This window comes from Eumetopias jubatus, unplaced genomic scaffold (genome assembly GCF_037043125.1).
Source record: "Eumetopias jubatus isolate StellerSeaLion01/CBP00866 unplaced genomic scaffold, mEumJub1_p1.0 scaffold_8, whole genome shotgun sequence".
NCBI classification, from domain to species: Eukaryota; Metazoa; Chordata; class Mammalia; order Carnivora; family Otariidae; genus Eumetopias; species Eumetopias jubatus.
The window spans coordinates 135,800,600-135,826,332 of NW_028274814.1; the positions used below are offsets into that span (position 1 = coordinate 135,800,600).

General features: G+C 56.1%; 1 protein-coding gene and 1 long non-coding RNA gene across 2 annotated transcripts in view; both read right to left on the reverse strand.

The window, feature by feature from the left end:
• Positions 1-6,314: 6,314 nt before the first annotated feature.
• Positions 6,315-10,189, reverse strand: LOC114218329 (uncharacterized). The gene is made up of 2 exons (XR_003611177.1): positions 9,979-10,189; positions 6,315-6,646 (listed from the first exon to the last, which is right to left on the reverse strand). It is a non-coding gene; the product is annotated as an uncharacterized LOC114218329 (long non-coding RNA).
• A 2,871-nt stretch (positions 10,190-13,060) lies between these two features.
• Positions 13,061-25,733, reverse strand: part of NFAM1 (NFAT activating protein with ITAM motif 1) — a 44,545-nt gene continuing 31,872 nt past the window's right edge. Inside the window, exons 5-6 of the mRNA XM_028115340.2 lie at positions 23,270-23,356; positions 13,061-21,924 (exon numbers count right to left, since the gene is read on the reverse strand). Coding sequence (XP_027971141.1) covers positions 21,862-21,924; positions 23,270-23,356 — 150 coding nt within the window. The 3' untranslated portion in view covers positions 13,061-21,861. The remainder of the gene's footprint in view (positions 21,925-23,269; positions 23,357-25,733) is intronic.

The window sequence follows — 25,733 nt, forward strand, 5'->3', positions numbered from 1 at the left end:
AGAGGTCACGCCAGCTGCCCGAGGCCCCCAGCAAGGTTCCAGGCTTCCCTGGTGCTGAGCCAGGTGAGATGGGATGGAGTGTGCCGGCTCCTCCCTAGCTACCCCCACGGCACAGGGGACACTGAGCTGGGGGTGGGGAGTCTCCAAGCGCCATCAGACCCCAGGAGTGGTGTGCCAACTCAAGCTTCAGTGCTAACAGCTCGGGGACTGAGGCCAACCAATAGATGAGCGGTGACAGCAGGTTTGCGGTGTAGACACTTGACTCTGGAGACTCAGGGAACTTGTTGCTGTGGAGGGCCCATGTATGCATGTGCACGTGTGTGTGTGTGTGTGTGCATTTGAGTGTGTGTGCACGTGCGTGTGTGCAAGTATTAGAGGGCACAGGGCTCATGAACAGGCAGATTGCCATGGGCCCCCAAATCCATGTCCCCTCACCACAGTGCCTCCAAGAGGGTGGCCTGGAGATGAAGAAGGGCACCCAGGAAGGAGAGAAGGTCTCTGGACCATTCAGCCGGGGGCATAAGAGGTCAGCATCCTAACCAACACACAGCACAGCAAAGTCAGCCAGACCCAGAGGCAAAACCCAATTCAGCTACCCCTCACCGGTCCTCTAAGCCTCAACTACATTATCTGCAAAATGGGTCTCATAATTCCCGCATCACAGAGCGGTAGAGATTAAACAAGATGATGTAGGTATCCAATACATGATAACTATTTAGGTTGCTGGTAGTTTTATTAGAGTTCACATTTGAGATGGAGAACAGGCTGCCCATTTGTTCCGGAAGCTATCCCAGAGCCCCCTCTCTGCCTTGCTGTGAGCAGGGCACAGGACACAAGACCCTGCCCTCAGGGGACTCGCAAACAATAATGAGGCGTGCGAACCCATGGGTCCCAGCTGGCTGGCTTTTGGAGGCAGTGTGGTTTCCTGCTTTATGAGCACAACCTCACTTAATCCCCTAGAGACCCCTGTGAGTTGGGGGCTGCTACTGCCATCCTGCAGATGAGAAAGACAGGTGAAGTAACTTGTCCGTGGTCACCCAATAGACGAAGGGCAGAGCCAGGATTTGGGTGGAGGATCTTACCACCACACTCAGGAAGGACAGAAAGTTGCACACCCTGGCTCGTTGCCCAAATCGAGAAAGCACCAGAGGCTGTGGGAGCACTGGGGAGGGAGGGTACTGACTGGGGTGGCTCAGGAGGAGACTGGCCCTATAAGCAGAGACTTAAGGGTACCAAGGCTGGGACAGGAAAGGGGGAAGTGGCCAGGCAGAGAGGGCAGCCTGAGCCAAGGCCCAGAGTGAGGAAAGAGCCGCCAACCCTCTCTGCCCAGACCCTGGCTCTGCCCTCCTAGCTGATGCAGCCCACTCACACCCTCTTGCCTTTTTCTATGCAGCCCCCTGTGTGCATGCCATCTCCCTTCTTCTTCCCTCCGGGCCCAGCGGTGGGAGGGCAGGATTTGAAAACAGACCTGTGCATTTCCTGCCCAGCCCTGCTCTGCCTCACAGAGAGGGAGAGACTTAAGCCTGAAGAGACTCAGGGTAGGGCGGAGTTGGCCTGGAAGAGCATGGTGAGCAGGGAGGAACAGACTGTGCAAAGATATGAGGGCAGAGTCTGGGTTGTGCCCTCCTGCCCAGCTCAGAGTCCCCTCATCACACCCCAGGGCTCTGAAGCCAATGCTGCTCCCACTGCCCTGCCCAGGGGATGGCAGGGGATGGACCAGGAATGCTCACACCCAGGGATAGAACTCCGGCTCTCATACTGCTCAGCCCAGTTTTTTTCCTCTCCCTGAAATATGGCCTTCTTTCCTGTGATGTGAGATCGTAGGCCCAACCCCAAGAATTATTCAAGCGGAGGTGAGGAAAGTCCCCAGGCCAGAGTCTGTGCTCAACGAACAGCAGTTGCCTGGAGCATCGTGACAGAGCCCATCTTGGGCATACCTGAAAGAACATTCTTCTCAGTGTGAGCTGAAACTGGCCCCCTGAAGCTCCCACCAGAGGCCCCAGTGGTCTGCTGCACAGGGAACCGGGCCCTCTATCCCTGAGGCAGCCTTTGGAAATTGAATGTAGCAGAACACCACCAATTAACCAGCATGCCTCCCTTGGACAAGGGCTCCTCTCTGAGCCTCACTTTCTCAAGCTGTACAATGGGGATAAAAACAACCCCTGGGTGAGGGGCAGTTGTGAGGCTTCAGGGAGTTAACAGGCCTGGGAATTTTCCAGGAGCATCCAGAGTCTCATCCAGAGTCTTCAGAGAAGCTCCAGCCAAGGAAAGAGGCTCAGGGGGCTTTCCAGAGGCCTGACTCATCTTCCCCAAAGGAGGGAGTGACCTTGATCAGGGCAGCCTCACGGTGGGGTGGGGGGACGGGACGCAAACTTGGGGCCTGTCATGATTGGGGATTTCACCTGTACAATTGTTTTTTGTTTTTGTTTTGCTTTGTTTTGTTTTAAGGAAGTTCTACACCCAACGTGAGCCTTGAACTCACAATCCCAAGATCAAGAGTTGTGTGCTGTACTGAGTCGACCAGGCGCCCCTCACCTGTACAGTTGTGGCTCCCCCAGACCTGGCACGAGCTCACCTGCCCCACACAAAGGATATGGCTCAGTTTTGTTGAAGGACAGCAGGGCTTGGGATCAAGTAGATCTGGGTTCAAGTCCTTCATCTGCCATTTACCAGCCATTTGGTAACGTACCTGCCGGTCACCTCTCTGCTCTGAGCCCTGGCTTCTCCAACTCCAGGAAAGGGCCTGTCTCTCGGGGCTGCGGTGCTCAGCAGAGTGTGAGGTCAGAGTTGGCTAGCCCCTTGAGTGCCGAGACAGGTGCACCCCAGGCCCGCACTGGGGACAGCCAGTCCACTCCCATCATCGTCGCCCCTGCCTCTCTGTTCGCTAAGGGAGGGACTGAAGAAATGCAGCCCAGAGACAGGCCCCATGTCTTTCCACACTCTGTTCCCCCTGCTTGCCATTCTCTTCCAGGCAGACTTCTCTCCACCCTGGGTCCCTCCAGGCTTAATTAAGGCCCTCCCTCTCCGTGAAGTAGGACAGTGCTGCAGGAAAGGCATGCGCTCAGGAGTCTACCGATGGGAAACGGAGCCCAAGAGAGGAGAAGCGGTGCGTCCAGGATCACACAGATGCAGAGGGACAGCGGGGATTCCAACACGGGCTCCCCCTAACACGTCTCCAGGCCGCACTTAAGACCTTCCGCAATCTGTCCCCCGCCGGCGAAGCTGTGCACATACGTACCCGATACATTCCCACTTTGGGAAACCCCAACTTGGAAAACCCACCAGGTTCTTCTCGACCTCGAAGGCCCCACCTGTTCCCCTGGGCCCTCCCAGCCCTGTCCTCAGCCCCTGGAGTGTACTGCCCACCTGTCCACCCAACCTCCCTCCCTCCAATTCTTCTTCCCCCTCTGGTCACCTCGTGTTACCACCTCCTTCAGGAAGCAACCTCTCACCGTGGGACCCATTTCTCCTCTGAGTTCATTCCCCAACACCACCCCACTCCACCCACTTTGTGATTTCTTGCTTGGCGTCCGTCTCTCCAAATGAGGGTTCTGTGGGTGGGTGGGATAGAGTGTGTGTGGGGGGGGTCTTGTTCACGTGTCGTCTCAGCACCCAGCGCAGAACCTGGCACGGACCAGGTGTTCAAGAGTTGCTGTTCCTGCATAGCATCCATCCATCTATCTTTTCATGCAGCAGATGTTTATGGAGAAGACAGGCAGGGCCCTGCTCTAGTGCAGTTAGTTTCCACTAATATATATGTATATCATAAGGGCAAGGGGCAATAAGCACTATGAGGAGCAACAGTGCAGGGAAAGGACAATAGAGCAGGAAAGGGATGGGGGAAGGTGGTAAGGGAAAGTCTCTCCAAGCAGGTGACATTTGATCAGATCTCTGAAGCAAAGGAGAAAGTGATATACACATCAAAGGAAAGAGTATACCAGGGAGAGGGAACAGCAAGTGCAAAGGTCCTGAGGTGGGAATACACATGGTATGTTGGAGGAAATGCAAGGAGGTCAATGAGTGGGGTGGGGGTGGCAGGAACTGAGGTTAGAGGGGGGTCAAGCAGGGGGACAGAGGCAGGACTCTGCTTTGACACTGACTGAGCCATTGCAGGGTTCTGGGCTGGGGAGTACAGAGTTTGACCCAAGGTCTACCAGGATCACTCCAGCTGCTGCACCGTGAACAGATAACCAGGGGCCCAGGGAGAAGCAGGAGATCCATGAGGAGGCCGCTACACTCATACAGTGGCAGGGGACATGGTCAAATTGCTGATATATTTTGAAAGTAGAGCCAGTGGTATTTGCTGATGGATTGAATGGGGGGGGCGGGGGAGAGAGGAGAGAAAGGGAGGGGAGGAGTCAACAATGTTTGCAAGGTTTGGGGCCTGAGCAAGCGCATGGAAAGTGGAGGTGCCGTTACCTGAGATGGGGAAGATGTGATAGTGGGGCAGGTTTCTGGGAGTGACCCCTGAGGGAGAGGGCTCAGCGGCCGTCCACACGGAGATGTGGCAGAGGCTATCAGCTGCATGGGTCTGTAGTTCAGGAGAGAAGTCCAAGCTGGGTGTGGGCACCTATCATACGAGTCCCCATGTTTTGCACAAAGTAGGTCATTAGTAGATGACTGCTGTCCTGGCATGCAGGGCCTTGTGGGGGACACAAAACTAGCCACGGCCCCACTCCTGGCCTCTAGGGGAGGTAGACAAGGGCCCTGGGACCCAGCACAGAGCCATACCCTGAGAGGGGCACATGATGACACGGTGGGAGAGTAATCTAGGAAGGCTTCTTGGATGGGGTAGTGGGAGAGTCTTGGCAGAGATGGGGCAAGCATTGGAAGGCAGGTGCTACAGCTTCAGGGGTGAGATGGGAAACAGGTGGAGGAAGGCTCAACAGAGCCAGGGGGGCTGGGGTGAAGTGGACGGGTGTAGGAGCCCAACCCCTGGCTCCAACTTGGGCTCTGTGACCTTGGACAAAGATCCTTGACATCTTTGTTTTTGTCTCTAAAAAGGAATAATAACCATACCTCCTGCATACATTGGTGTGAGGATCAAACGAGTTAATCCATGGAAAGTGCCCCCAAAGAAAGCAATGGCAGGTGCTCAAAAAATGTGACCTACCCATTAGTAGCTCTCCAAAAAAGGCAGTGTCCTCCAGCCTGGGAAGCCCGCTGAACAAGGGCAGAGGACCATGCATGAGGCCCAAGTATGAGGTACCTGGGGCTCAGATGAGGAGGGAACTTTATTCCCTTCAGGCAATGGGGACCCATGGAAAGTTCTGCGCAGAGCGATGAGGAATGTTCCATTCAGTTCTTGATTATCCCCCACCTGTGCTCAGCTTGACACATCCCCTCCCATCCCAGGCCCAACCGTCCTACCGGGCAACCTGCCTGCAGGGCTCAGGGGCACATCTCATAAAAACAGCTGAGGCTTGGTGATCGCTTACTATGTCAGTCCTCACGATGGCCCCATGCATGAGGTTGGCCCTATTATCATAACGCAGATAAGTAGCTGGCCGAACCAGGATGTAGAGACTAGAATCTACACTGGCTTCCCTTGGCTCCAAGGCTGTCCCGAGAGCCCTACGAAGTGGCCGGGCATCAGGGGAGTGTCCAGCCCTATGGATTCTCCCAGCACACAGGGTGGGGTCCTTGTGCCAGTTCACGGGGGGCAGAGACTATGAGGTGACGTGACTTGCCCAAGGCCCCACAGCTTGTGGGAGCTGGGACTCCAATCCAGATCTGTGAGACTCCAAATGCCAGCACCAGAGGCGTGGCGGGCATCACACACCCAACCCTGAGCTTCCTTTAACCTGGGCCTGCAGGAGGGGTGAGCTCCCTCAGTCTGGAGCTATTTCTGAGCTCTGAGGCGTGGCGGGACAGGGAAGACAGTGGATCCCCCGACTCCCACGGGGTCTGCCCCTTAACTGTCTGCTCCCCTCCTGACTTTGTCCTTTCAAAGAGGTTTTTCATCCCCCAAAACCACCCTGGCTCCCTGTTCCTGGCTCTGCCCTGCCGAAGGGACACTGAAAAGCAGGCTTAACTGCATCCTCTTTACAGTTTCCCAGCCAGAAAAACCAGCAGAGGGAAATACAGTGTTTGCAGACCAGGTCAGGTCCAAGGTCACTCTATAAAAATGAATTCCTGGAAAAACATAAACCAGCAATTTACCCCGTGAATTTTATTGGCCTCAAAACAAAACAAAAAAACACCCAAACAAACAAAAAAACTACCCCATTTGAATAACGAAGGGAGATAAACCATTCCCAGTTCCTCTTTTATTAGTGAATAAGGACACACAAAAACTCAACTGAAAGCGAACATGCAGCATCAGGTCTGATTTATTAGACGCTTTCATTTCACAAAAACCAGGATTTCTATTAAAATAGGATGATATCCAAAAGGTCTGTTTGCTTAAAAAAAACAAAACAAAACAAAAAACTGTCTTTAATACAGGACAAGGCTTAGTTTTATTTTTTGTTTTTTTTTTAAACAAAGCTCACATTCTCCTGACTTCACGCCTGTTACTACAGCCAGAGGGAAACTGATTTCAGAATCCATCTGATATGTCGGATTTCTTTGTGGCATCTACTTCATCGCTCAGCAGCCAGCCATGATGTCATAAGCCCATCAGATTTCCGGTAGGGGGGAAACGCTGGGGAATTGGAAAGAATGGATGTTTCTTACCCGTCAGGAAAGGGGGAGGGGGGGAAGGGGCTGGGTGTGTTTGGGAGGTGGGGGGACAGGAGGCAGGCTCAGTGTTTGTGATATTTAATGTCAGGCAGAAACCTGAAAAATCCAGCCACCCAGATGTTTTCTAAATATCCAGATGTCTGGCACTGAGCAGACCACGCTCCCCCCCCCAACCTCCCATCCCAAGAGGCACCCGACATTTCAGCTTTGACCTCAGGTCTACAGCGAATGCGTGCTGCCAGGAGCCGTACATCCTCAAGGCTGCCCACCCTCGGGGTTGGGAATTTTTTTCTAAATCTTTACACATGGATGACAGGAGTAACTAGGTCCAGATTTTTAAAAGCTGTTGAAGCAGTGATTTGAAAAGTTCAGTCCCTGGAATTAGCTTCCACAGAAAACACTGTACAAGCCAAAAAGGAGGAAAGAGACCCCCTAGCCAACACTCACACAAACATATGTGACTCTTAAGCCATAGGGCTTAAAAACCCAAAACAAAACCAGTGAGTCTGAGAATCGAGGACTCCAGACTGACACCGAGAAGCGATGAGCCCTCCCCCAGGAGCACGCTTCCCCCAAATCAGAAAAACACCAAACAGCTTTGTTCTTCCTGACAAAGCCCCTTGCTTCCAAGGAACAGACAGTGCCAACAAAAGCACAGGGTAGAACTAATTTACACTGAGGCTTGGGGCTTCAAGGAGTCATAAAGTACAGAAATGGCTTTGCCGGGGAAGCTGCCTCTCTACAGCTAGCAATGGGGACCCCCCCTGGCCTGGGGGAGTCCCACAGGCCACAGACAGAGTGGCGTTCAGGCTTCCAGGCACACACGCCCACTGAGGCCACCACCGAGGCCTGTGACATCACGGCTAATTGCTCCTGAAAATGAGCCAAGAACGGCAGGCCCCTGGGGCCCAAACCCTGCGGCTCAGCTTTGTAGGGAGCCAGGAGGAGAGGCAGCGGGGAGGGGGGGCCATCTCCAATTAGAACCGAGCACTTGGATAATGAAAAAGAGGGTGGCCAAGGGGAGGGTGTCTGGCAGAGGGCTGGAGGAGGTGAGTGGGGGCTCAGGGATGGAGGGGGGACTCTGTGGCCTCATCTCCAAGAACAACCCCTGTGCTTTTCAGATGGGGAAATTGAGGGCCAGGAGTGGCTGAGTGGCCCGCCCAAGGTCACCAGGCTAATTAGCGGGACAGCCTGTACCGGGGAACAGAAAACATAGGCCTGGCATTGCACAGCTCTTCCCTGAACGTTATCTAATTTAATCCTCACAACACCCTGTGAGGGAAGGATTATCATTAACCTCAGTCACCAGAGGAGCCAATGGAGGCGCAGAGAGGTTAAGTAATTTGCCCAAGGTCACACAGCTTGTCATTAGCAGAACTCGGCCTGAACCTCTGAGTTTCACCAACTCCAAATCCAGTGCTCTTTCTGCTGGGGGGTGGGGGGGGGGGAGGCGGTTAAGGTTTAACTGGGAGCAGTGAATCTGATTTAAATACATATTCAAAATGCTGGTGATCCCCACAGAACAGAAGGATGTAAATCATTGCAAATTAATTTTTTAAAGCAATTCCAGTCCGGAGGGCTGGGTGGGTGGGGAGGCTGCTTTTATTCGGTCCCTGCCAGAGCCTGAATAAAGCATGCAGATGCTCTCTCTAGACGTGCATGGAGGCGACTCCCTGAAGTGGAGGTGGGGGGGGCGGCTAAAAGCTTTGTTGGGCATCTGTGAGAGCATAATCTGCCACAGGAAAGGTGCCAGGCGCACAGGTCTGACAGAGCCAGGGGAGGGAGAAATTCACTGAGAGTGAAAACTAGGAAAAATAAGAAGAGTCAATCCTTCGAAGCTTGAGTCCTACTTTCCAGCCAGGAGTTTCAGTGAATGGTGGGGAACCTGGGCAGCTATCTGTGGCCCAGAGGCATAACTCTGGGTCAGAGAGGTGCCGCCCAGGGTCGCGTCCCCTCCAGATTGGGGGAGGAGCGGGGTAGGCCCACGCAGTCACTATGGCCCTGTGCCCGGGCCATCCTGGGGACCCTGCCGGCCACCACCTTCTCCAGAGTAGCATTTGAAGGAAACCAAGCCTCCCAGAGCTGGGACAGAGGTTGGACTGGGGACTAGGTTGGTCTGAGCCCAGAGAACAGGACAGGCACCTGTCCTCAGGCCTCCCCCTCCGCAGGTCCCTTCCCTTCCGCTGGAACAGCCTTGGAGCTTCAGTGGGCCATCTGTGCCAGGCCTCTCCTTGCTCTCTTCCTCACCAGGCCTGCTGGTTTCTTTTACTTTATTTCAGTGAACTGCAAATGGAGTGTGGAGCCCAGGACTCAGTCCAGGGAAGGAGAGAGAAAAGTTTCTGCCATCTGGATGCCCGACCTGGCTGAGCAGCTTGCGTTTTTCTGGGGAAATTCTACCCATCCTTCATTCAATTTGTCTACTGTCTACCCAAAAGAGATTCAGGTCCTGCCTTCATGACACATTTGATGGAGGGAAACAAACATTAACCCAATAATGACACAAAAATGTCCATGGAAGGAATGGTCCCCAGACTATGACAGCCTGTCAGCAGGGCAAGTGTCAGGTCAGTGAGGTCAGGGAAGGCTTCCTGGAGGAGGTGACTGGGGCCCAAAGGTTGAGGAGCCATGACTCCCTTTGACTCACTGTCACCTCTCCAGAGAAGCCTTTCCTCACCCAAGCTTGCTTCCCATTCCCATGCCCCATTCCCTTCAGGACTATTATTCATCATCTGTGTCCCTGCACTGGTGTGCAAGTCCCAGACTAGGTCTGCCTTGTTCACCACTGAGTTGCTTGTGCCTGGGAGGTTTGATGACTACTTTTTGATCAAAAAAGTGCAAAGGAGCTGTGGTGCAGGAATCAGAGAGCCCAGGAGGGTGTAGGAGTAAGAATGGGGGCAAAAGTCACAGCCGGCAGTGACGGGACTGGGCCACCCCAAGAGCCTCCCTCGATGTGCAGCTATCTCTTCCCTCCTCTGGGCTCCCTTAAGCCTTCCCCCTGTGGCAGAAATGGGGTTTGGGGGTCTTCCTTCTCCTACAGGGGACTGTCACACAGGTACTCCCTCCCGCTTGATCTGCCCCAGGCACAGCACCCCTGGGGATCAGGTAGGCGGGGACTAGCATCACCTGCTCAATAGGCTTCCTCCCCACCACTGCCTTCCCGCCTCCATTCATTCCCTCACCTGGTGCTGAAGGGTTCCCCCAAAGCCACAGCGGGAGGCAGATCCAGGGGTCCCAACCCCACCCCCAAGTCCCATCTGCACCTCCCCCCCCCCACTACCACGCCTTTCTCCTCACTGAGGCGGGAGTGACAGGAGAGAAGGAGCTCGGCTCCGGGCTCGGACCAGACCGGCTTTGAGTCCCCTCAGCGTGTGTCGTGTCGGTAAGCTGGCCTCTGACCCTCAGATTCCTCCCAGGTGAACTGGAGAGACCCCGGGCTCCAGCGGGCACAGCGCGGGCGCTTCAGGAACCTGTCTGAAAGGCTCGAAGTCAATCTCCTCTCGTTTCCCTCCCGTGCTCGGTTCAGCTACTCCCTCCCCTCCCCCCGTCCCCCTTCCCCCCCCCCGCGGCGGCAGCTGGGGCTGGGGCGCGGGGGTCCCGCACGGCGCCGGCGGGCCGGGAGCGGCGGACACTCTCCGGCCGCGCGCCCCGGGCCCGGCACCGCGCCTCGGTCTGCGCCCGGCCCCCGGCGCGCCCGCCCCGCGCACTCCAGCAAACTTTCCGCGGCCGCCCCCCGCGCGCGTCTACACCGCCCGGCGGCCCTGCGGCGCTCCCCCTGCCCCCCAGCGGCGCTGCAGGGTGCCTCGGTCAGAGTCCGCGTCTCCACGGTCTCACTGCCGCGAGTTACGCGGACTGCCCTGACTACCTCGGGATTTTGGAGGCGCCTCAGCCGGACCGACTGCGCCCATCTAGACGGCCACGGCAGCCCCCGGGTCACTGAAGACTCCTCGGCTCAGGGACCGCGCGTCCACGTCGCCTCCGAGATGCCCCAGCTCCCGGACCGCGTCTACACCGCTCAAGGCTCACGAGGCTCAGAGCGCGCGACCCAGGACGCAGACCCAGCAACAGCCGCTTAGTGAGCGGGATGGTGCCGCGATTTCTCCCGGTGCCCCCGCGCCCCGCGAAGCCGGCCGGGGGTTGCTTACCTTGCCTGCGCCCTCACGCTCCTGTCCTGGCGGTGCGGTCCCTTTCATACATTTTGCAATATTGTCGACAGCGAAAGAAAATATTATAAATCCTCTCCCGGTCACGTGGCTGTCCCCCAATCTCCCCGCTTTCCTTTCCTTTCGGCCTTTGAGACAATACTCGGCCCCAGCGGCCGGCCGCTGGCCAGGGCGCTCCAAGCAGGCGCTGCTGGCCGCGGCGGGGCGGGGCCTGGGCGGGCAGGGGGCGGGGCCGGGGCGGGGCGGGGCGGGGCGCGCGGGCTCCAGCAGCCCTCCAGCGGGAAGCCCGGGCCCTGCTACAAGCGCTCCTGTACCACCTCTGATTGGTCGGCCGGCTGGCGATGCTGAGGCCTGATTGGCTGAGATGAAGAAGCGCCTCAGGCAGTGGGGTGGGGGTTGCGGATTTCATTCTTTGCCTTTTCTTTTCTGGGGCCGCCGCTGCTCTTTTGGGCCCTCCTGAGATCCGCAGCCTTTTCATCGCTGCTTCGGTGCACCCCATCATAACACTTAACCACCCGAGTGTAACTGCAGTTCTTTGCCCTTGGCGACCAAATAGGTAGCACCCTGAGGTCGGGAAACTGGGTTTGTGGTGCTCACCCGTGTATCCCCCAGGGCCTGGAACACAGGATGTGCTCAAAATGTTTGTTGATTGGATTAATGGGAAATGCGCATACAGGTTTTTGGAGCTATCTTTAAGACTGGTAGCATCCCTAGAAAATGGTATTATTATTCTCTTTCAAGAATGGGGCGACTGACGTGCAGAGAAGTGCTGTCACCTGGGGAATGATGTCTGAGCTGATCCTGGGACATGCTTACATCACTGGACCTCAGATCTCTACACAGCGATGCACTGTGGAGTGTCAGGGCCTCAGTTTCCAATCTGTCAAAAGACTAGATTGATTCGAGGAGAAAGTGGTTTGGAAGGTTATTTCAGTGAATATGCTGTAGGCAGCCCTGTGCTTGGCAGTGTGAATGAGACATCTCTAGCCTCCCTGTTCAATTCTGGGTCCTCTCCTTTCCTGGCACCCCCTTCCCCCACAAATCACAGGGGACGTTAAAAGCACTCTGGTCAAACCAGGCTATCTTACCCACCTCTGAGGGTTTGGAGGCGTGTGGGAGGATTTTTCTGGGGGGAGCCACAGGGAAACTAACTTGATCAGGCATGCTATTCTGGGGGGAGGGGAGTCCTTGGGAAACCCCACTCCATCCCAAACTGGTCCTTTTTTTTTTTTTTTTTTTTAAAGTAGGCTCCATGCCCAGCATGGAGGCCAACTGTGGGGCTTGAACTCACGACCCTGAGATCAAGACCTGAGCTGAGATCAAGAGTCAAGCATTTAACTGACTGAGCCACCCAGGTGCCCCCCCAGGCTGGTCCTTCTGATTGAAGGGCAGTCTCTGAGAGATAGAGGAGAAGGTTTCCTCTCATAAAAGAGGATGTAGAAGCTGCTCCTGGAGTTGGGTGAGAGCATTAATTGACCAGAGAAATGCTACCTGAGATCCTGGACAGCCAGGTTCAGGCATGCGGAGGAGCTGGCTTGGTGGCACAGGGAGTTCTCCTTGTGTCTCTGTCTTCACAGGCCCCCTTATAAGGACACCAGTCATTGGATTAGAGCCCACCCTAATCCATTATGACCTCATCTCAACTTCATTACATCCGCAACGGCCCTATTTCCAAATCAGGTTACATTCACAGGTTAGGATTTCAACATCTCGTTTTGGGGGACACCATTCAGCCTGCAACAAGGCTCAATGAAGAAAGAACATTCTGGTCAGAGGGGAACAGCAACAGCAGATTACGCTCCTAGTGCCCACCGCTTTCTGGGGTCTTATCTTCAGCTCCCCTCAGTTCCTGGTACCTGGGAACTGCTTCTTCTGAGTCAGGAGCGAGCTGATCCTCTGATACGAGGCTTTCTCAAGACTCTCTTTCCAGCAGAGCCCAGCCTGCCTGTCCCCCCCCTTCCTGCCTGCCTGGTCCCCACCCCCATCCACATCCCACATATGAGATGGACAAGGACAATAAAAGCTGTTTCACAAGCGGGTGGTGATTAATCGCCAAGTTAATTAAAGAGGCAGTAATTACACTCAGATTTCAGAGGAAGGAGCGATGTCTTGGGCAGGGATGGGTGGTCAGCCTCGGTCTCCCTGAAGAGGTGGGGCTGGAAGACAGAAGGAATTTGAAAAGACAGGAAGAAAAAGCAAGTAACATTTTTAACAAGTGGGTACTTCAACCATAGCTGTAATGTTTTATTTGACAGAGTTAGGTGGCGGGCTCAGATGTTAAGATCATCTCTGTACTTTTCCGTGTCTTTGAAATATTTCATTAACAATAACAACAACAAAAAAATGGCAGGGGGGTTAAGTTTGGGATTTACAGACGGCCTCAAATACCAGTGTGTCCCACTTCACACAATGGAGAGGGCCCTAAAATTATGTGTAAATTGAATCCCGTTTGCCCACCCCGTGCACCTTAACATCAGCAATGCTCGATCTTCATTTCTGATTGATTTTCCCTGGCAGAGGTGCAGAATTCTTTGCTTTAAGTGTCAGGCTCTCTCTGTCAAGTAGTTAATGACCTATAAAGCACTTAAAACGTACTGGAGGAGATGCTATTTGGAGGCACCCCGTGGTGTACCCTCTTCTTTTGTCAGTAATCACCCTTCATTTATTTGCTCTTATTGGTTTAGAATTTGCTATCAGCCTTCCCTAAAGTGAAGCCCATCAGGAAAGGTCCAATTCCATACGGGCCTAGATGGTGCTGGGGTTGGTACCCTGAGGCGGCAGCAGCAGATGAGGGAAAGGGCCGGCCTTTCCTTAAGAGTCCTTGACCCTGGGTGCACTGGTCACCTCCTGGCACACCTTCCCTAACTGTCTCCGCAGCTATGGCCACCACAGCCTTCCCAGTTCCTGCTAACCATGTGTCTGCTGCCTCAACCTGTCCCCTGAGTCCTGATCCATTCTTTTGCCTGCCTTTAGGACACCTCCTCCTGGTTGCTGCCCGGATTTCTCCCTACATTGGTGCTCCACTCCTTACTTCTGGAAACTTCAGTTTCCTCCTCTGCCATGCCCCAGAGCCGGTGCCTACTCTTGGGCAACTGGAGAATGACACTTCTGGGGCCTGAATCTCAGCCTTACCACTTGCCCCCTGTGTGGACTTGGGCCAGTTGCTACATCTCTCTGATACTCTGTTTCCTCATCTATAAGATGGAAACAGTGCCTAGCTTCAGATAAGAACATAGTAGGCATGTAAGTATACAGGAGGCAGAGAGAACTCCATGACCCAGAGGCAAGAAGGACCCTCATGTAAGAGGGAGGGAGGAAGGGCAGGCCAGGGGGCAGGGCAGGCCGGGGTGGAGGGCTGGAGGGCGGTGGACTTGGGCACCGTCCCAGGGAAGTGTGTGTGTGTGTGTGTGTGTGCGCGCGAGCACAAGCACATGATGTGTGCTCTGTCCTCTGTCCTGCAGGTCATGAACAGGGGACAGAGAAAGTGTTTAAACAGGGCAGTTTGGGGTTTTGTTTTGTCTTATTAAGATCCAATTCACATATCATGAAATTCACCATTTTAAAGTGTATACAATTCAGTGGCTTTTACCATATTCACAAGGTTGTGGGACCATTACCATTATCCCATTCTAGAACATTTTCATCACCCCATAAAGAAACCCCATACCCATTAGCAGCCATTCCCCCTCCTCCAAGGCAGGGCCAGGTTTTTTTGGAGCATGTTTTTTTAATTAATTTATTTATATATTTTTTAAAGATTTTATTTATTTATTTGACAGAGAGAGACACAGCGAGAGAAGGAACACAAGCAGGGGGAGTGGGAGGGGAGAAGCAGGCTTCCCGCAGAGCGGGGATCCCGATGCGGGGCTCGATCCCAGGACCCCGGGATCATGACCTGAGCCGAAGGCAGACGCTTAATGACTGAGCCACCCAGGCGCCCTTTTTTTGGAGCATCTTAAAGCTCTTGGCAATCTCCCACTCCAGGCTTGAACCCAGGGAGAAGACAGAGGTGCCCTGCAGCACTGAGCTGTGGGGTGGGAGCACCAGCCATGGGACCAGGCCAGCCTGGGATTGTCTCTCTCCTCAGCCTCTCCCAGCTTCCTCACTGTATCCCAGGAGGCAGGGTAACCCACTGCACAAGGCTGAGGAGGGCCAAGGTGTGGGAGCTCAGGGCTCACTTTGTATCAGCACAGTTAGCATTTTTATTTCTGGACCTGGTCACTCGGTTCCAGAGTCTCCTTCCCCGCCCCCTGGGACTTCCCCCTGGCCAGAATCTTCCTAACAGGTCAAGGGGGCAGCTCTCCTGGCTTCACTCTCAATACACAGCACTTGAGGGCTCCTGCCCACAGGAGGCAGTTGGCCATGAGGCTGATGGAGGCGGGTGGGAGGCATTTGAGGCTGAGTGCAGAGAGGTCAGAGAAGAGGGCCTTTTTAAGGCCTGAGCAGCCCTGAGTCTCCCCTACCAATCCAGCCATTGTCTGGGTGGTTCTGACCTGGCCAGAAGATAAGGACCCACAAGGGGCTTCTTCAGTGCTCCCATCCTGCACCGTGCCACGGGATCAGTGCTGCTGGCTGCTCGGAGGATCCCAGGTACTGCATGGTCAGGGCTGTCTGGCTTAGCCTAGAGGCAGCTGAGGCAGGAGGAATGGCCATCTGGTGAGGCAAGGGACAGTGGTCAGAACATTGCTGAGCCGGCTAAAGCATCCCCTGGCAATGACAGGGGCTTCTGGGATCAATTAGCAGAACCACCCTAACAGGGCTCGCGGCCCCTGATGTAAGCTCCACGGGCACGTGTCATCGATCGGAGCCTCTGACAGCTTTGGGAGCCCGGAGGTGAAGCCAGAGGCCGCTGCTCGCTCTCGCTCTCGGCTCTCGCCTTTCTCTTTCTCAGGTGCCTGGGCCTCCAACCACTCCGCACAGAGCCTGCCCCCTCCCGTCTGCAGGGCCGGTGCCAGACTTCCAGACCCTGCACATTCATGGCCTCACCTCTCCTGGTACGGATGGAGCACCACGTCTGTTTCAATTTTCACCTATATAAAATGGATCACGTACTAGAGATCACTTCCTGGAAACTGGAAAATAAAATCATTCTTCCTCTTTCAGTAAGAACGGGCACTAAATCGCCAGAAAAGGAAAAAGTTCACTTATTCTTTAAACAAATGGCTCTTGAGCCCCTCCTATGAGTCAAGCACAAGGAGAAACACACAGCATCTTCACCATGCTCAGGAAGTTCGGAGTCTGCTGGGGGAGATGGCTGTGTGTGAAACGATTCAACTCACGGAGGTCGGAGCAGTGAGAAATGGATGAACTGCTTGGTGGGGGAGGAGGGTTGAAGGAAGACCTCATAGAGGAAGTGGCATTTGAGCAGGAATTCTTCAGGCAAAGAATGGGGTGAAGGGCCTTGGGACAGAGAAAATGGGAGGAGCACAAGTTCAGAGGTGGTGAGCTTGGCATCTTGGTGAACTGCAGCTGTGGGTGGGAGCATGGATGGGGCTTGGGGTGCCTGGGCCAGTGGGAGCTGGTCAGAAACAAGGCTGATGGACTCCATGAGGACAGAAGCATCTGTCTCTTATCCCAGTCTCAGCACAAGCACTGGCACAAAGTTGGAGCTGGACCAATGTTGAAAGAATGAAGGGGTTGTAAGACCCCTAATACCGGGCCGAGGAGTCAAGGTTCCACCCTGTGGATGGTGGAAGCCACTGTGAGGTTTTGCACAGGGTGTGAGGTAGGGGTCCAGCTTCATCCTTTTGCATAGGAATGTCCATATCTCCCATCACTAAAAAGCCTGTTTTTGCCCCTATTGCATTATCTCGGCCCCTTTGTTGAAATAAATAAATGTGAGGTACTACAGGGTTTTGAGAGGGGAGAAGCATGGTCAGCTCTGTGCTATTGAAAGATCAGTGGCAGAGACTGGGAAGGGACGGAAGGAGAAGGGGTTGAAGGGAGACTAGATGGGTGGGCTGGACCCAGGAAGGAGGGGGAACTGGGGAGAAAAGCTGTCCACTGATCAGCCTGGGGCTCCCGTAGGGAGCTGTGCCCTGAACCAAAGCCATGAGCTCAGCCAGCCTGGGCTACCCAGGCCTGCCTGTGGCACTCACCAGGGAATCAGAATGGGGTGCGTGAAGGGGCTGAGAGAAAAAACCTGTGCTCCTCAGCCCCTCAAGGTCCACAAAGTGGTAAACTTAAACCCTCTCCAGATACAGCCATTGCAAGGAGGTTTTCAGGTAACGAGAGGGTTGTAAAGGCAAAACATTGCCAATTACGGCAGCATTATCCCGGATTAGAAAGCTTCCAAGAGGCGGCTCACACCTCCAGGCATGTTGTGCCCGGAAATTTCCAGGGAAGGCTAGGGATCCAAATGTCTAGGCTGCCTGAAGCCAGGCCCCACAGTGTGTGCTGTCTGCTGGGTGGGCCCAGGTCCACCAACCTCTACAGACCTGCCTTCATTTCCCCCCCAAAGATAGACGGACTGTGGGGAAGAAGGACTCCCGCCCCACCCCCCTACAGTTCTGAGCAATGTAAAGCTAACAGTGTATCTCTGGCAGAAATTTGTCCCTTCAAGGACTTCCCCAGCCCTGGGGGCACTGAGTCTATCTAAGACACTTTGTGCAAACCCCTCCCCCCTTCATCTGACCCATGGAGTCCGAAGGACCACCCACAGTGAAAGCAGCCCAGTGCTGCCCCTTCTGGGCTATATGACCTTCAGCCTCCCTGAATCACAGTTTCTGCTTTGGTAAGATGGGGAGACAAGCCCCCCCCCCAACACTTCGCAGGGTGTTTTCAGGATTAAACGAGAGAGTGCAGATAGAAGCCTTGAAGAATGGAAACAGTACAAACTCCGTGCGTGACTACTTGGCAGTGTCTGCTAAAATAGTAAATGGGGCCCACACCCTGGGCCCCAGCGAGTCCTTTTCGTCATTTCCCACGGAGAAAGTTCTGCAAATTATGTCCAAGGATATTCCCTGCAGCACCTTCTGTGAGGCTGGAAATTGTAAACAACCGAAAAGGCCATTTATAGGGCCCTGGTTAAATTAGGATCCATGGGTACTGTGGAATCCTTTGCTGTAATTAAGGAGTCTGGCAGCTTCTGCGCGCTGTCACAGGCAGATCCCCACCACGTGGGGCTGCATGAACAAAGCAAGCACAAACACCTACAGAATGATCCCATTTAAGCTTTCAGAACCCTGCACAAGCACTATCAATTGTCTATGTTCATATATATGCATATATGTATGTGGATGCAATGAAAACAGCCTGAAAAATAAAACCACACCCCGATGACCCAGGAGTCGCCCCGGGAGGGGCCTGGGATGGAGGCTGCGACTGGCCGGAGCACCAGAGGGAATTTTACCGCCTGTGTAGCCCGCTTAGATAAACACACACAAAATGCCGAGAACAGAGAGTAAGGGCCTGACCGGCCGGTGGTCAAAGCTCACAGGCCGAAATTAGGACCACAGGTCAAGGAAGAAGCCTAGTAACGAAGGGGACCCAGCGCCTCCTGCTGGTGTCCCGACTCGTGGAGTCTGAATCCGGGTGTGAGGAAGCCCCTCAGGTGGGTAAGTGAAGTTCCCTGGCCTTGTCAGCCTGGCTGGGCTGGGGCCACAGCCCACCCCTCCTGGCTGAGCGGTCTGCCAAGGAAACTATTGAGCTACATAAAAATCCATCCTGGAAATCCCAGAGGCATCCTTAGAATGGAGTTCGCCTTTAAATGAGAATGTTAAAAAAAAAAAAAGAAAAGAAAAGGCAGATTTGCCCGTAGCCTGGTTTCAGGCTAGTAGTGAGGGCTGGTGGCCAAAACGCAGTGGCTATGCTGGGCCGTGGCCCCCAGGCCATGGTCCTGCAGTACTGGCTGTGAGGGGGAACCCCAGCCCCACCGAGGTTCTGTGTGGAACCACACGTGTTCCCATGGAAACTCTGCTTCGCAGAATCCTCTGGAAATTGTTGCTGAGGAGGGGCCGCCGCTTCCCACACCTATTTTGTGTTCCTGGGTTTGGTTTCCAGGGATGGTTTTTCTCAAGCAAGCACCGAGAGGAGAAGGGGCAGAGCGGGGGAGGGGCTGGAGCCTGAAGCCGGAGGGAAGGGGCAGCGCTGGCCATTTCTGAGTGGCTGCCCCAGAGAGGCCTTCGGAGATGGAGGGTGTCAGGAGTAGCTGAACCGCTTCAGACGCCCGAGACTCTGCAGGGGGTGACCCGGGAGGGCAGGCGGGCTCTGCTGAGAGCCGGGAGGAAATCCCCGTCAGAGCCAGGCAAGCCAGATTGAGACCCTGATGGGCCTGACTGCCCCTCTGAAGGGGTGCCTTGGGGCAGGGTCTGGGTGGGAAGAAGGGGTGCCCGGGGCCTGGTCCTCAGGGTGGCGGGGGGAAGGGGGTGGCTTCTGCCCAACCTAGGCCCGAGATCCACCCTCAGGATGCTGCCATCCACCCTTCGGGTCTGAGGCTCCCCTCACCCGGGTCTGACCTGTTCCCCCTCAGATCCCCCTCCCTGTGGGGGTGACAGAGCCTGGGACCCCATCCCCGGAGGGACGCCTGTTCCTTGTTTAGCGGACCCCCCTCCACACTGTTCTGCGATGGCCTGTTTTTCCTGGAAGATGAGTGGAGAGGAAAATGCACACCCTCTGAGCCTCTGTAGGAGCAGAGTTCCCCATCTGTCCTCTCCGAGCCACACTTGAGCGGTCTTGTCACTGCAGCCGAGGCTCAGGAGGTCATGGCCGCTGGGAGGTGGAGCTGGGGTTCGAGAGAGGCCAGCAGCCACCCAGCCCCAAGGGGCTCCAAGTACGGTTCTTCCCTCCTCCGCTCGTTCAGAGTCCAGAGTCCACACAAGCCTGCCCTCAAGGAGTTCAGCTGGAAGCCCTCTCTGTTCCCTTCCTCCTCCCTTACTACCACCTGCACCCCCTGCCGGAATCTGCCACCCCTTGCCCCTGCACCAGCCCGTCGGACTCTCAGTCCTGCAGGTGAAGGGACAGGTGCTCAGTCTTCCTTGCTCTGCGCTGGGGGTCCCAGGATATTCTTACCCCAGCCCTCCACCTTGACCTTCCTCCTCCCTGCCTCTCTGCCTGCTCCTTGGGGACCTCGGCACCCTGCCAGCCTTGCCCCCACTTGGCCACTATGTTGGCAATGGCCGTGTGTACAGAAGGGGGGCAGTTTTGTTCCGAAGGGCCTCACAGGCCATGGGGAGGAGTTGGGACTTTGTCCCAGTGAGGTGGGCACTGTGGAGCAGGAGGAGGGATGTGATCCCATGCAGGTTTTTTGTTTTTTTTTTTTAAGTTTTTTATTTGTTTATTTCAGGGAGCGAGAGAGAGCATGAGCAGGGAGGAGGGGCAGAGGCAGAGGGAGAAGCAGGCTCCCCGCCGAGCAGGGAGCCCGATGTGGCACTCAATCCCAGGACCCTGGGATCATGACCTGAGCTGAAGGCAGACACTTAACTGACTGAGCCACCCAGTCGCCTGCAGGTTTTTTTTTTTTTTTTAAAGATTTATTTATTTATTTGAGAGAGCGAGCGAGTGCATGGGAGAAGGGCAGAGGGAGAGGGAGAGAGAAACTTTAGCAGACTCCATGCTGAGCGTAGAGCCCAATGGGGGGCTTGATCCCATGACCCTGAGATCAAAACCCAGAGATCATGACCCCTAGATCACGACCGGAGCCGAAACCAAGAGTCAGACGCTTAACCACTTAACCGACTGCGCCACCCCGGCGCCCTGATCCCATAAATGTTTTATCTGGATGCCCACAAACTGGTGGCCCGGTACTGCTCAGGACCAGAGTCGGGGCCCCTCATTGTCCCTGGACGTGTTTTGTGTGCAAGGGCCCCTCAAGGACCTCTGGGGCAGCCTGGGGGTGGGAGGGAGGATTTTAGAAATGAGATAGTAGAAAGCAGCAGGGATGGGGGAGAGCAGGGGAGGGAAGGAGCAGAGCCCCACAGCCTGGGTGATTCCCCACCCTCAGCCCGTCTGCATGTGAAATGGGTTCCAGCAGGGCTGCTGAGAGGGAGAAATGAGCACTTGAAGCCGCAGAAATGGCTCTGTTCAAGCATCGAGGGGCCGCCGTCTGCCTAGGGCCTGAGCTCCAGCAACACCAAGGAGCCTTCCACCTGTCAGAGGCGCCCTAGGCACCAAGCCCTGCAGCTAGACTGTGTGAGGCAGGAGGGGTCCTCAAAGCCCTGGGCTGGGGGCACAAGGCCGACCAAGAGAGGAGGAGGGTGGGGTCCAGGTAGGCCAGACTGGGGCTCTGGGGGACTGGGCCTCAGCGGGAGAAGGAGGAGCAGCCGAGGCCTTGGAGGATGGTGGCAGAGGTGACAAAGCAGTGAGTACAGATGGCCAGGCTGATGGGAAACAACCTTGGGGTCCTTGTTGGAGGATGGAGAGCCTCAGGAGGTTCAGCTCATTCGGCCAGCGTCTCCCCATTCCCTGCCCCAAACATGCCAGATCTCCTTCCTCGCCCTCCCGGCTTCAGGCCCCCAGCCTGACGACCTCCACTCAGCCACCTCCTGGCCCCTAGCTTCATCCCCAAGCCCAGCCCAGCCTCTGCACAGCTCCCCTCTTGCCCACAACCCCTACCTGCCCCTCCTAGCCCCCTGCTCTACTTTGCATGGCTGCCCTGTGCCTTCGACCCAGCCGGGCAGGGGGCATTTTTGCAACTGTTCCTTTCTGTGTTCCTGCTGATGCTCGTGCTCACAGCACTGACAAGGGCCCCTTGCCGGGAACCTCCTGAGGAGCTCGTGGCTGGCCTTACAGTCTGCGGTACAGGCTGGTGCCGAGAGAGCCCATGGAGTCTGGAGGATGGGCTGGCAGGCTGAGGGAAGAGCCCGGGCAAAAGCCAGATGCAAGACGCTCAGTGGGTATGGCCAGGGCACAGAATGGGGGGTAAGGGGCACACCCAAGGCTGGGAACACCTTGAATGTGGGGGCAAGGTGATGGGGCACCCCAGGGGCCTCGCTCCTGGTGCGGGGCCAGTCCTGTGGAGGGAGGGGCTGCCGTGGGGCCTTGGATCCAGGGCCAGATCTATGCGCCAGTGGAGCTCGTCCTAGAAGTTTTCATAGACCATGTTATTAAATTCGCTGTCATCCGTAAATCCGTGCAGTTTCTTCTGTGAAAAGAAAGAAAAGAACAGAAGGAAGGAAGGAAGAGAAAAACAATAGGAAGAGAACAAAGTTGCACTAATTTAGTTTTAGCCAGAGGCCAACAGACAGCTCCCTGCATGGCTTTGACAGGGGACAGTACTTGTCCCCAAGGCCTCCCCGCCAACCTCTTCTCCCTCTGTTCTACCCACCCTGGCTCCCGGCCCTCCAGCCCCTCGGGCCTCCGCACAAGCTCTTCCCTCTGTCTGGGGGGCTCCCCCACCCCCACCTGCTCCCCAGCTACCCCCTACTCCGCCTGCAGGGTTTGGCTCAGTGTCCCTGGGAGCCCCCTCCCCTAGCCCTAGTCGGGTGCCTCTCGGCAGCACACCCCTCACAGGGGGCTGCAAATGCCTCTGTTTGTTGGGTCAGCGCCTGTTCTTGCAGACCCAAGGCTCCCGGGGGGCAGTGCCACATCCCGCCATCCTGGCCAGCCCCACAGGACTCGTCACAGGGCGGACACTGCCTAGGACGGCCCAGACATCCTTGGGGGTCTCGGCATGGGGAAGCCCCGTTTCCAGTCAGGGCCAAGTTCAGGGCTGAGTATAGACAGGGCTTTGAGGAGAGTCAACAATGTCATCCTGGGCCCCCTGGGCTGGGGAAGGCCAAGTACCAGCCCCCTCACTTCCTGACGCCTCTTCCAAGGTGTCCGTGGACCGACCCACCACCTGTTGGCTCCTGTACCAGCTTGCTAACCCCTTGCACTTTATGGTGCCCAAAGCTCTGGTGCAGACATACTTAAGCCGGAACTCGTCTGAATTCGGGGCAGCTGGTTTTGCAGGGAAGTGTCACTCATCCCCTTAACAGATGAGCAAACTGAGGTTCAAGAGGGAATCACGATCAGGTGATATGCCTCGGCCCCCATCATGATGAGAACAGAGGCCGACCGGGCCAGCCCAGACTCTAGCTTCCACCTCTAGCCAGTGTCAGCCTGGGGACAGCCGGAAGCCTCGCAACACCCCCTGCCTGGTTGGCCAGTGTAGACACTGCTCACCCTGCAGAAGCACCTACTGGTCCCAGGACAACATTTAACCTTCCTGGCAAATCTCTGAGCAGCGTGCAGTTATAGAGGGGACTCAGGCTCGGAGGGGAGCCCCTTGGCTGGGGTGGCACAGCTAGGAAGGGATGGAGCAAGGTTTCAGACCCTCCAGTCCTCCTAACCGCTGGGCCGCCTGTCTAGGGGAGAGGGCTCGGACTCAGCCGCAGATGGCTCACTCCTGTGGTTCTATTTACCCCCATTTTACAGACAAAGAGAAGGTGCGGATGGAACAAGAGGAGGAGCCAGGCATGCTGCCCCCCCCCACCCACCCCGCATACCTGGGAGTGGAGGCTCTGGGTGGTCGGCAGGCTGCTGGCCTCATTCTGGATGCAAGAGTAGATTTCAGTGTCTCTGCGCTGTAGGGCCTGTGGGAGAGGGAGAGGGTCAGAGGAAGGTGGACCAAGAGGCAGGGAGAGGGTCCCAGCAGCCAGGCCTCCCTGTTGATCACCCCTGCCTGCGGGAGCCCAGGGAACAGTCGGAGCCCTCCGGGCCGCAGCCTGTGAGGGGACGGCCACATTGCCCCGCCACGTCACGCAGCACCACACTGCCACACCTTTGTCCTGCCCTCCTCTCTCGCAGAGTCACCTTGCCCTGTCCCTGCTCGTTCAAGGCAACTCCTCTCTGCACTCCGTCGCCTGCCTCATACCACCTCGAGGCTCCATTAGAGTCCCGTGCTCAGCCCGGGTGGGCCCTCCCCATCCTTCTACCTGGCAGCAAGGGGAGGAGCCCAGGCCCATTCCCACGGTCCCACCGTCCTCAGGCCCTCAGGAACCTGGCTGCCACATCCCCAGCCATGACACCGTGGCCATGGCTCCAGTAGGACGGCCTTCTGGCATCTGTCCTCACTCCCGGGGCCAAAGCTCCTGCCCCTGTGAGGGTCCTGGCCACCCATCCTCCCCTCTAGGACTCCTTTGACACCCCCACCTCAGCCCGCGGATGACTTAGGCACCCGCTGGGGTCACACACCCCTCCCGTCAAGCTGTACCTGGTTTGCCTCTGGGCCACCAAACTGACAGTTTGCTTAGCACATTCGGACAACGGCCCATGCAAACTATGAGCTCCTTGCCCACTGGATTGCACGTCTTGGGGCCACGCTCACTCTTGGCCCAGCTATGAGCAGCCTGATCAGAGGCCTCAGGAGGGTAGAAAGAACCAGGCTTTGAAATCAGACAAGACTAAGCTCAGCTCTCAGCTCTGACACCTGCCAGCCCAGGGCAGGCCCTGAACCTCTCTCCATCTCCCCATCTGTGAGATGGGAATAATCATATTTCTCTTGCAGGTTCGAAGCATGATTAAATGAGATATTATATGTGAAGGGCCCAGCTCAGGGCTTGGTAAATAGTAGGCGTTTAATAACTGCTGAATGATCATCAGTTGAATGATACTCAAGGGGGAGCCTGATGCCTCCCTCCCCTCTCTGCGGTCACAGCCTGGACCCTCCTTCAGACTCTGTCGGGCACCCGGTCCCGCGCAAGGAGCAAATGCCGTTCTTTGGAGTTGTCAGAGCAGAGCCACCAACAGCCTAAGCAAGAGGCAGGAACCTTCCCTTCCCTCGTGTACTTGTCATATGGATGCCGGCTGGTTGCCAAGGAGGTGGTTTCCCTGGCAACAGGCAAGCAGGGGTTGCCGAAGCAGGCTGGAGAGACAGGTGGTGCTCTGAGGCAAGGGGAGGGGGTGGGGAGGGGAGGAGGGAGGCGCTGAGAGGTAGCGGTGCATGAAAACCCGTGTAATAAACCATTGGCGCTTGGGAGACCCTCACTTCAAGGGCATCACACACAGAGATGGCTCGGCAGCCCTGGGAATCAGTTCAAGGGGCCCTGAGTCAGAAAGAGGGTGGGTCTTGGGAGAGGGGCTTCTGACCTCCCTCCGGGTGGGGAAGGGGCAGGACTGCCCTAAGGAGAAGCCCCATCTTCGGTAGAAGACAATGTCCAGGGCCTGCTCTGGCCTATCGGGTCTTCACGCCTGCCCAGCGTGCCAGCAAGCCGGGTACGCAGAATAGACATCCGTTGCTCAGCAGCCCTGTGCCCCCACCCCCTGCCCACCCGGATCTGGAGACTTGCACAAGGCAGCCCCTCCAAACTGTACACATCTGGTCACAGAGTGAAGGGAAGAAAGGGGCCTCCTTGCTGACACCTCAGCAGGGGAGCAGATCTGGGGTCCACAGGTGGTTCCCTTCTCCCTCATGTCCGGCTCACGCAGGCCGCCTGTCGCACATTAGCCCAGAGAGGCTCAGAGATGTCTCAGGTCACACAGCCTCACGGTGGTGGAGCCAGGATTGAGACTCGGCCCTCCTGCCCCAGCTCTGCGTGCTCCCACTGGGCTGGGCAGTGGCTAAGGGATCTCTGAGCCGGTGAGGAGCACCGGGCACTGGGACCGCACGGGCCTCTGACACACGCTGGCGGCTGGCCATGCTGAGGGCAGGAGCAGCTGTGGGGCTAAGGACAGGGGAGGCTGCAGAGGCTGCAGCCCATTAGCAGCTGCGGAGTGAAGCCTTTGACAAGGCCTGACCTGCTGGGCTGCATTTGCATTCAGAGGGTGACCCGCATCACTGGGCTGTGACATGCCTGGCAGCCTTGTCAACGGGACACCCTCTGAGGCTCTGCACCAGACCCTCCTGGCCTTCCTTGGTGGTGATGGAAACTGCCTCCCTCAGGGTGTGCTTTTTGGGAGAAGACTACCCTGGCCTCTGAATGGGCTGCACTGGGCTCCGCTGGATGGGGCTGTGCTGTATCAGGCTGTGCT